This window comes from Anopheles merus, chromosome 3R (assembly GCF_017562075.2).
Source record: "Anopheles merus strain MAF chromosome 3R, AmerM5.1, whole genome shotgun sequence".
NCBI lineage: Eukaryota > Metazoa > Arthropoda > Insecta > Diptera > Culicidae > Anopheles > Anopheles merus.
The window spans coordinates 32,014,708-32,026,230 of NC_054084.1; the positions used below are offsets into that span (position 1 = coordinate 32,014,708).

At 44.0% G+C, this 11,523-nt stretch overlaps 1 protein-coding gene across 1 annotated transcript in view; it reads left to right on the top strand.

Annotated features, from left to right (window-relative positions):
• Positions 1-10,317, top strand: part of LOC121597070 (1-acyl-sn-glycerol-3-phosphate acyltransferase alpha-like) — a 60,838-nt gene extending 50,521 nt beyond the window's left edge. The window contains exons 4-5 of the mRNA XM_041922563.1: positions 9,071-9,236; positions 9,319-10,317. Coding sequence (XP_041778497.1) covers positions 9,071-9,236; positions 9,319-9,479 — 327 coding nt within the window. The 3' untranslated portion in view covers positions 9,480-10,317. The remainder of the gene's footprint in view (positions 1-9,070; positions 9,237-9,318) is intronic.
• The last annotated feature ends 1,206 nt before the right edge of the window (positions 10,318-11,523 follow it).

Sequence of the window (11,523 nt, forward strand, 5' to 3'; positions counted from 1 at the left end):
TTGCTTTTTCCTTTGCAATTCATTTGATTGGCAAGGTGATAGTTTGGTTCATGGCCTTTTGCACACATTGCCTGCGTCTCAAGTTGAACGTTTTTCTTCGCTTCAAACTCATCCATCTACCGAGATCAGAATCAGTCTTGGTAAATTGTTTCTTTCCTTCGAGCATTTGTTTTCGAGGCTGCTAAGAGGAACTGTCTTCCTCATCAAATTCTCCTATTGCCTGATTGCTAGCTGGTTGTGCTACTGACGCACTAACGAGATGCGTTTGGTGAGGGAGTCTTCTGGCTGGTAACGTTCTTTCTGAATTTTACTCTATCTTTGTTACATTGTGAAAAGAGCGACGATGGCAAAACGCCACGGGTGAGATAGTATCGTACCAGTGCAGTCGATCTAGCGCCAAAAGGCACTAACTGTAAGAAGGTAGCTTGAGCGTTGATTCATTAACTCGAAAGGGCAGACAATGTAGACGTTGAAGCGGCGGGATATTATTTATGTCCAGCAGTGAGCAGGCCACTGTAAACGCAAGACAATTGACGATAAACTGTACCAGGCTGATCATTAAATGGACGGTAATGGTGGTACTGAAATTGTAGCACAATGTACTCTAGTCTGTAAGAAAACGGATTTTTTTTCGGAAAATACGAATGAAACTAAACAACATACGGCAACAAAAAGCGCCTAAAGTTATGCAATCAGGTGAACAAAATATCACTTGCAACACACATACTACAAATTGCGCCTGAAGTTAGGCTATCTGCCAAAAATATATCCATTGTCAGTATCTCATGTTGGCGCTAAATGATTGATATGTTCTTTGCCTACATTTAGGCGCATTGTTTCCAAGGAACAAGTCAATAGAGAGGAAATTGTGATTATCACTAAAACAAATGATTAATATTAGTGCTTGGCAGTCAATTCACCTTGACAGGGGGTAATCGATAATGTATTTTCCGTATCGTTATTACTAACACGCTTTACTCTATTACCACATTACCAAATGCGTCCTGGTGGCCCGTAATGCAGTAGCAAAGCCAGCAATGAAGCCATGTGAAACGGCCCAGAAGTGGCCACTAGTCGTGCCGCTGTTTATGACTCTCGACGCAATCAATTATCGCATTTCTCGCCTCGCCAACGCTCATGCTTTCTTCGCTTTGTACAATGAATTAATACCATTTTTTATTTTTTCTATCTTTTTTGTTCACTTCCCATATGAGTTTGTATGCGTTTTTTGCTCCTTGAGCCAATTGCTTGGATGTGGGGGAGATCTGGGAACAGCAACAGCAAAAACCCGCCCATACAATCCCAGCCTCTGAGTTATCGTCTTTCTGACGCCATCCAGAGGGTCCTTCTGCAGATCTGTACCAACATCATCGCCAGGGAACGATGGTGCCAACATGCTGCGTTTATTTAATCAAACAATTGTCGCTGGTCGACAACAACACGTCCAGCAGCAGGACTTTGTGGCCGCTGGCGACGAACAATGCATAATCCTGCTGGAGACAGTGTGGAAAGTGTGTTCATTGCGCTCGGTCGTTCCTGCATGCCTTGAAGCACGATGACGACAAAGGCTGCAGGACGGGACCTGATGCAACGGTGGTGTAAGTGCATGGTAATGGTGTGCTGATGCACTTGACCCGTACCCCAACACTTAATATAGTCCATCTTTATTTCCCTTCTTTCCATGTGCGCAGTGGTTCCGGGGGCATCGCCCGTAGCAGGGCAGTAAATCGAGTGAAATCCACTGAAACTCAGGGTATTTAAGTTTTACGATTATTACTGTTGCGTTTTAGAAAAGTGGAGGGGCTGGTGGCTTTGGTCGGTGCATTAGCTCGGAGTTTCTTGCAACAGGAGTCCACACAGGGTCAAGTGATGACGAGCGAGTAGCTTTGCTGAGGATATTTATTAAGCTTTGTTTGGGAAAAAGATTCATAAAGAAAGTACGTTTCAAACATGGTTTGGGATCAACTTGTGACATTTGCTCATATTCAGTTACGGAAAATTTCAAGCATAACTTTGCGCCTTGCCAAAATCCGATCAATTAATTACGCTATCCGATTTCCCGCACCCTCGTTGAAGGGTCTAGTAGCGCCTTTTGTTACGTCCCTGTAAAATGTCCCCCATGCGAGATGGATGCACGGCGTAACAAGAGCACAGCTTCGGGCACCCCATGAAATGGGTAGGAAAGTGATTTACATACGTATAAAATTACTACATGAAACGAGCATAACGGAGGCGGCGATGGGAGCGAGCGATAAAAACAAACACGACCAACACGTGCAAAACGTGGCGATGCATGGCAGCGAAAATGGCACTTTTTTCGACAGCCATAAAGCGTCAGATAAGAATCATAAAACAACGATGAGCCGTGGCGCTTGGAATGGTAATTTCCATTTTCCAAAAGGTGTCATTACAAGGCTGAGGAAACGTTTCACGAGGAAGAGAAAACGAGTGGCTGTAGTGTGCGGTGTCGAGTGCTCTCCGGGTACGGTGAGAGCACTCAGCGGAATGACTCATTTTCTGGGGGTTTGCGGTAGTCCTCAGTGAAGATTCACGTCCTCCTGGGGAGGGCATTAGAGAGTGGCATTGAAAGCTTCGGACTTAATTATACGCATATTTGAAATAATATAATTTCACCACGCATCACACCCCAAGAGCTGCAGTCGGAGCGCCGGTTGATGCGCAATCCCTCAGGGCTGCCGTGTTGGTGCGCTTCGATGTCCTTGCCCGGCAGAGCGCCAATCACACCGACAGTCGAGTCGTTAGTCAATCGCATCCAAACGCGGCGATGGTGGTGGTAGTGGTGGTGTTGAAAAATTAGCATTAGCACGCACATACACAGCGCTCAAACCCTCCTCGGTGGCCACACCGTCCAAATCACAGTCACGTGCGTCGACGCTGGTGAATCGATTCGAAATTGTACGCCAACATGAACTTCCGGTGGAGGGCGTTTGTGCCGAAGATGATGGAGAGCGTGCCGGAGTGTGCGCGGCATGCGAACGAGGTGCGTTTATGATGGTATCGTAAAAAAGTATGAGCACCGATGCACACAATCGGTGTCTCTTGAGCAGGAACGGGGAACAGACACGGAGAGGGTCGTTGGACCCCTTTACCCCCGAAGCCGTGGAAGAAATTTCCAATGAAGAGGGGTGGGGGGGAAACAATGGTTGGCGAGGGGACGACCGGTTGTAGCATAATTAACCCAATAAAAGTCCCGAACAAAAGCCGAGTGGGGTGGGGCTGGCTTCGCACTGGCACTGATAATAACGTAAACAAATTTGCCGCCGATAGTGATCTTTCGTTACGTTCGTCTTTTTGGTGGACGAACGCCACTGGTGAAACCGGAGCGAAACCGGAGGGACGAGATTTATCCTTTCAATGGCTTGGGTTGAAGCGTTTGTTTTTGGTCCTTCGAACCGGATGGGCCGGGTGTTTGAGTTTTAGTGGTGTTTGTTTGTTTTTTTTCTTCTGTGGGTTTGGTTTTGCAATCACTGTAAAGGTAGTCGTAGCCGGTAAAACTGGCAAAGCTAAAGGGGAAAACTGGTCGTTGTTGTTGTTGCTGTGTCGGGTTTGAACGAAGGCACCGAGAGCGGAATCCACTGGCTTTTATGTTACCACAGGATAACAAACTACCAAACTGTGGGGACCGTGTACGGTTGACTCCGTTCCACAGGGGCATCGTGCCACATCGTGAAAGTTCAACCGAAACTGTTTGCCCATTTCCGGCTACAGTGTGTGTTGGTGTGTGTGTTTTGGGCAAAGGTTGAGGTGGTTTGAGAGCAAATATTTGGTTCATCGTTGATACCACGGGTTCAACTCGAGATAGCTCAAAATGGGTAAACTTTAAAGAGAGTTTGATAAGCGTAGCATTATGTTTTGCGATACGAAAGGGGTTTGTAGTGAGTTGTCACGCCGAAATAATTGTTTGCTTTGAGGGTCTTGACATCGAAAATGAAGTAGTTAGTAATAAAATAGAGCACGAAAGGTGAGAGAGTTGAAAATTATGATTTAAAGTATGACAATGGTTGAAATAAAGCAATTTCATTTAATATTGCATAAATGTAGGCGAACATGAACAAATACGCCTGAAGGTATGCAATAGCAGAAAGAGACTATTCGTGTATTGATATATTCTTGTTGGCTATAAGTAAAAAAGGTTTTCTCATTTTGACTTGTTTCATCCCGAAAAGCTTTCCCCTTTTCCACCTTCCCTTCTCTCACAACCAACCATTCACAGCATTAATTTACGCACGAAACTTGATTATCTTGTCAAAACAGTTGCCAATTAATACTTTCACTCCCGTTCCCCATTCTTTTGCAAATCGTTTGAGGTCAGCAGAAAACAGGAAGCGCCTCGGGGGAAAACTTTTTGCCACCCCGTCCTACTGCTTCCCTTGGCATGATTGTATATCTTCCTTGGAAACGATAAAGTCGCTACGAAAACTAAGTCGTTTTCATGCATTCTTCATCACATCTTTCAACTGGCTTGTATCTTATTTAAGCTCCCTTTCTTTACCCCAGTACAACCCTTTCTTTGTGTTGGATAGTTTCATAGTTTCTTACCCTTTTCAGTATGAGAGTGGAATAGTAAATTAAAATGCCACTCTCCTCACTGCCCTTCATCCGGTCAGCTATACGTGACGATACTGGATGGGCAATATTCATCACTATTTTCCACACCCCTTCGTACACATGCTTGGGGAATGATGCTGATTATTATTTATCAATTTCGCACCACTTGCTTCGCTTTACTTTCCGTCGGCCGACAAGGCCAGGAAAAGCCTTTTGGGACCGGAGCCAACAAAACTTTGCAGCGTGTTAGTGGGTAAAACTTTTCCATCAGCTCAGCATGGCCCTTTATTTTGGCGGCTGTCCTTTGGGTTCGTTTATCAAACGATCGTTCTTCGATTAGGCAACCGAGGGCTTGGCTTTGCGGCAGGAAAGGTGGAGGTAAAACTGCCAAGCTAGCACGAGTGCGTCGTAATGTTGAATGATATATTTCTTTAGTACCACTTTTGGATGTGCGTAGTACCGGACTGTGAGTGTGCCTTCGACGTGGTAATAAATATCAAATTCAAATCAAGGCTGCACAGCGACGGGCTTTCCCGTGATGCCTTCCTGCTTGCCTCTTGTAAAAGCCGAACGCTCCTCGTTGAGTGGAGCGGATTTACACGCATGGAAAACGCGTGTAGTCGGGTTTATCTACCACTCCACATCAACCGAAAACCGCGAAGCTCGCAAAACTGTAACCAAAACAGACACTTGCGAGATGTTTGAAGCGGTTGAAACGAGGGGAGCATAAAGGGGATGAGGAACATAAAACATCTTTTTTCGAAAGCAAAAAACCAATGTGGAAGAATTGGAAAAACTTGAGGATCGTGAATGGAATGCATAAAAAAGTGCGGGTTTCCCCAACAGCTCGTGGCGTGTTTTCTTCTGCCATTTGAGTACCCAAGGGGACGCTGTTTTGGTGGAGCAGTGTGGTATGCTGGCTAAAGAATGTTGCTTTATGCGTATATTAAAGAGGACAGAAGCTTTTTGTTAAGAGGGGCAATGCATGGTGAGCATCAGATGTTGCCGAAAATGGGACTCAGTTGTTGTTATTCTGGAAGAGTTAGATTTGATATAAACAACATTATAGGGATCTTTCAAGTTTTGTCTAAATATTATCATTTAGAATACAGTTTGGTTGAAAGTCCCGAATATATTGTTATTTAGGTTTTATGTAGCGTTTTTATGCATACATGTAGGCGTTTAATGTGGAATTTAATAATAATGGTATAATACGCCCAAAAGTATGCAATTTACATTCGAAAGCGTGAGGAATGAACATATGTGTTTTGTGTTTGCAAAGCATATTATTCTCGTTTGAACTGTTTGTTATATTTCTCCTTCAGTTTGGAGAATGGGAAACGACGACACATAAATCCAGCAGCGTAAAATAATATTCCGTTAATGCGCTTCAAATTACGCATCAAATGGAGCAAAAGTTTTCTCCTTCGCTATCCGTCGGCTCCATCATGCGTCGAACGCAGTGTTAACCTCGTTTGGCTGCGAAAAAATATTGAAAACTGTTAGTCCCCATCTTTACCGGGCGCAAAGGATGAACAACTTTTACCCCTCTCCGGTGCCATACATTACCGAGACAGAGAGCGGTTGGTGCGTGTGCTATTGATGAAGCGTAGAGAAATGGGTAGTTTTCTTCGAGGGAAAAGAAAATCTTAAACCGTTGTGAAATCAATGGAACAATTGCTGTTCCTTTTTTCTTTCTTTCCTTGCTTCATTGCTGCTTACATTTATGGAGAAAACTTTTCGCCCGCCCGGATAAAACTAGTGAAGCCTGGTGAACGCACTTCGTATCTGGCCCAGAATCTATCGACCATCTAGGACCTATTTTGCTAAGCCGCCGTGACCGTGCCATGGTGCCGTAGCACCTGGAAGCTTTGGAAGTTTTCTCTCCTTGGCACTGTTTTCTCCTGCTGAGACCTTCCCGCAGTTTTGGTTCGGAGCGTTGCGTTTGCTGAAGATGGTGCAGATAAAAAGTAATGTTTAATCAATGTGGCAATATGGCGAAGCGATTTAGATGGAGATAGAAACAGCATGGTTCACTGTGCGGCGGTGGTCCTAATGGTGTTTGCCTGCCGAGTTCTTGAGTGTTATTAAAGGTGCATTTGGAGGAAATTTAGCAAAACGAGTGCGACTAGGCCTGCGATAAATCTCACCAGGATGATGGTGTAGCAAAAGGTTTGGAAAGCCGGCACGAGGTTTCGCTTTATAATGGTTAATCGATGTGAGGGCTCAATGGAATGGATGTTTATAGTGTCGATTTGGAGTTGAACGATCGTTTCCGAGGAGGCGGGGAGAGCGTTTTAGTACCATTACCCATACCGTACCGTGATTGTTAAGGAAGGGAAATGATTTTCTTGAAACATTTGTAGTCGTACCAATCGTTTAGATTGTACGACGTGATCTTGTGATCGAACCTAATGACGCAATTCAAAAATGTCTATCAAACTTGTTATCGTTTGCTGGATAGGATAGCTATTCCATAAAAAAGAAAAATAATATTTAGACGAAGACATCACTCAAAGTGAAACCCTTTTAAAGTTCACTGACAGGATCGTAAGCTTGTGGCGTTGGAAGTTTACGTTCGAAATTTGCACTTCGTCACCCACATCGTCGTTCCGGTGTGATAGACTGCCGCGAAGGGACTCCCCGAAGGTTAACGATCCTGAATCAAGCCTCACAAACGGACTGTAACTGAAGGGTAAGCAGTTTTTTTGAACATTCGCTTCCCTCTTGGCGTTGCTGCCGGTTAACACGCAACCGTTCACTACCCAAACTAACTCCACAAGCAAAGGGATGAGAAGATCGTGGAGAATCGAAACGTTCCGGTGGATAAAAAAAAACAGTCCTCGAAGTAAAAGGTTCTTCCTGTCCTTCTTCTTCTTTTTTTTCTTTTCGAGGAAAGTAGTGGAAATTTAAAAGTAGCAAAAACACCTGTCGGAGGGCACTGAAAACTAGCAAAACAAAAAAAAAGGGTGATGTCTATCAAACACAAACCTTCATCAGGTTGGTTAGGCATTCTGTTAACACGCTCGTTTTTTGTTGTCTGTTTTTTGGTTTAGTTTTTGTGCAAATTTATCCCCAACCCGCAACCGTACGGAACGAAACTGTGTTTTTCTTTACCTCTGAGCACTGATTTTCGAACATTGTGAGCGTTTGTTCTTGAACTTGAGAAAGCAAAATAGCACCGCATTCGCAAAACAAACATAACCACAGCGTGTCGGCTTTCAGCCACGAGTTTTCAGCCGGTTTCGGTTGGCAGGTTGGCAGCAACATGAGTTTTGTTCGTTTGTTTCTAGCGCACCGCAAAATGCGATGCTGTTCCTTTGATAGCCGGAGCGGGTATCGTGTTCCGTTTTCTTCCACGAACACGAAGGATAGGTTTGTGTGTTTATTCACCGTACCCGGTCAATCGAACATTCAATGATGTTGATGAAGATGTTCTTTCCCCATCTTTCCTTCTGTCGATTAAAGCCGTCCCCGCATTGATGTTGCCGAAAGGAAAAGGACAAGCAAAACCAGCATCATCTTTCGCATCCAGTGGCTTATGTTGCTCGGGATGGATGATGGAAAAAGAAGGCAGGTAATAGAAGGAAGAAAAAAATGAAGTAAAATAAAACTGCCTGTCCAAGGGCTGTGCGGGCTAGTAAAATATTTATTGAAGAGGGTGTAATATGAAATAATAAAAATTTATAGAGACATACATTTTGCATTGCCCTTTTTTGTTGTTGCGCAATGGCCAGTGATGGTGGCGAGGTGGATGAGGGAGGCGAAACATGCTGTCGAGAGTAACGACAGTATCGAAATTACTTGCTCTCGGACGTTTGTTTCGTTTTTAAGGTTGAGTATTTGGTAATCGAGCCGAACGGGTGGTGGTCGTAAGTGAAGAGAGCAATTGTATTCGAATTAAGACGTTTTACGACCGGTCGGTGTGAGGAGTTGTGTGGTTGATGTTACATATTTAGGTTATTATGTTTTTTTACTGTTCTGCTCAAAATATGTCAATTAATGTATGCTATATACAAAGTTTCAATGATTGAGCTCGCTTCAAAGGTCCAAAACGGTTGAAAATATTAAATTGTAATGTAGTTTGCATAGCATCAGGCGCATAAACAGAGCCTTTGCATAAAAATATATTTGCATTTGTTCTAGTTGATTGTATGCATGGTATGGTATTTAAATAAAAATATATTAAGGCCGGGCTACATTGATCGTACTCGCAAGTGTAATTTCGATATTCAATAGTGCATCTGGTGGCGGCTGGTGGAAGCTTTTTTTAGTCATCGAGGGAATAGTCATGCCGAATCTCAAAATTAAGTAGTTTTTAAATCGTTTTTTGTCATGAAAATGGATGCAATGCGTGCAGGACATGTGCATCTACCTTTAACAAAACAAATCGGTGTACTAAAGTTATGCTAAAGCGATCAATGAGAAACAGGTACTAGCCCGTAGTCGCTGCATGCAAAATTCAACAGAATAACCCTTGCTTTGGCTTCTCCGCCCGCAGGCAAAGCTGCTCTTCTTCCCCGAGGGTACGCGCGGCAACGGTGACAAGCTGCTGCCGTTCAAGAAGGGATGCTTCCACGTCGCCGTCGAATCGCAAGCCTTCATTCAACCGGTGGTCATTTCGAAGTACCATTTTTTGAAATCCAAAGCGAAGATCTTCAACCGAGGTAAGGTGACGGGGCTAGGCTCCACAGTTTGGGCTTTTGCGGGCCGTTCAAGATTCTAATCGCTGCTGTTGCTTGTTTGCAGGGCAAAATATCATCAAAATTCTACCGGAAGTGTCCTGCGCGGGCCTTTCCAAGGACGACATTCCAGCGCTGATGGAGCGGGTACAGAAGATGATGCAGCGGGAGTACGAACAGCTGTCGGAGGAGTCCCTTTCGATCAACAATATTAGTGAGGTGCATTAGACTCAGCGATTGGCGATGGGCCTCCTCAGCCTCTGTACACGTGCAATACAAAACAATTGACCTGGGCAATGAATGTTTTAGGGTTTTAGGAAATGAAATCAACAGCAGAAAAGACAGAGAGGAATGATGCCACCAGGTGCTTTTTTCCCAAGGTATGGGAAGAAGTAGTCAGGATCACCAATATCATCATCATCGCCTTATCGCTAACGGATAGACAGTATAAAACAAACCTCCTCATTGAACAGAGAGCTTAGTAGTGGCGATTAGCGTTCGGTTTTTGTATTTACCGGGATGTGTGAATTTAAGTTGTGTCTCTTCCAAAGTCCATCATTTTTTCCTTCCAACACGCACCGATAGTTATTGAAGTTGAAAAAAATACGGCTAGCCAGTGTAGCAAGCACAAACGCAAAGAGATGTGAACGAATCGCGCAACGTTTATTTTCCCAACTTCCTCCGAGACTCTATATTGTTCCTGTAGTTTAAGGGCACAGTGAAAGCGAGATGAGAAGGAAGATCCAGATTATCAGGTGTTTCGGTGCGGGTTTAAAGTTGTTTCAAGTCCAACGTAGCTATCAATCAATCACGAGGTAAGGAGGACTGTGAAGCAATATATCGGGAAAGAGTGGCAGTGGCTTGTAAATAGCGTACAAAGTACAGTAGTTTTAGAATTTTATTCAAGAGAGCAAACTAGGGTTTAGTAGGATGATGAAGGTTCGGGTAAGATGTCACTAGGTTGACACCAAACAAAACAAACCGGGAAGAAACAAACGTGTAAGCGTACGTCGTACTATGGGGACGGTGGCAGCGGCGTCACTCTTTTGCCGTACGCTCAATGTGATACATTCATTAAAACGAAGCAAAAGCTCCAACAAAGAAGAGATGCGTGTTTTTTTTTTGGAGAAGAGAACTGTGCAAGAGAAAACCCCTCTCCCGTTTGCAAAATGGCATTCACCGAGATTATGTGTGTTGTGTAGCCCACCCAGGCCCACGGGCGTACAAAATCCCAACACGAAAAGGGAAGCCAGTTTATTGCTCTCGAAGGAATTTTCCCCAGCTCCTGATCCGACAGGGACAGGTTTCTTTGCAAGCGTTTGCTGGATGTGAACTAAAGGGACAGGTAAGTAAGGGTAGAACCTACCCGGGCCGGGGGGAAAGGAAATCAATTTCACTAAAAAATGTACAACTTTTACTGTGCGGTCGTGCGCAGAGGTGGGATGAAAGTATGTAAAGTTGACTTCAATTAGGATCTTACAATTTGTAGGGAAACTTTGCTTATCAAGAAGGGTTATGTATGTAAGGTAAAGGCACACTTAATGTTCCCAAATATCCTTTGGGAAGTACATCCAAAAACCAAGTACAAACTCTTGTACTAGAAGTTGATAGTGCTAGTTGCCACTGGTCTTGGTTGTGATGACTCCCTGGAAACCTCTCTACCAAGAGATTTCCGATGATGAGCCTTCCACCTATTGGCTCAATTGAATTTTGACGCTCTCGCCCGTGACATTCAATCAATGGAGAAACAAAGCAAAAAAGAAACGCAATTCTTTTAGCCACAATTACGCTACTCCTAATTGCAATTCCAGCGGGGCATGAAACAAGAAAAAAGGAACATCCGAAAGGTTGTAATTGTGCTGTCAATTCTGATTTGCTCAGGTTGATTAATGATTCTGGACCAAACTGCTAGGGACGGCTGAAGTGACAGAGGGATGTCTCAGTAGAGTCCTCCCTGAAAGTTGATTGAGAGAGGAAGAAGTTATTTCTAAAGACAGAGAGAGGGTGTATATTAGAATAAATAGAGGCTGTTTTGATAAACATATGAAAGACTGAATTGGAATCACTTGCCATCCTCAGAGATCTTTATATTCCTGGGGTATTCCATTGATAAGCGTTAGAGAGGGGATGGACATCGAGCATTAAGTGTGGATGCTGTTATGGAATGGATGGAGAAGGTTTAATGATCTGTTTGTCCGGCTACACAATGACTATATTAGAAGAAGGCTCGTCCCTTCCAAGTACCACGGGCGGCAATGTCGTATGCGTTCAA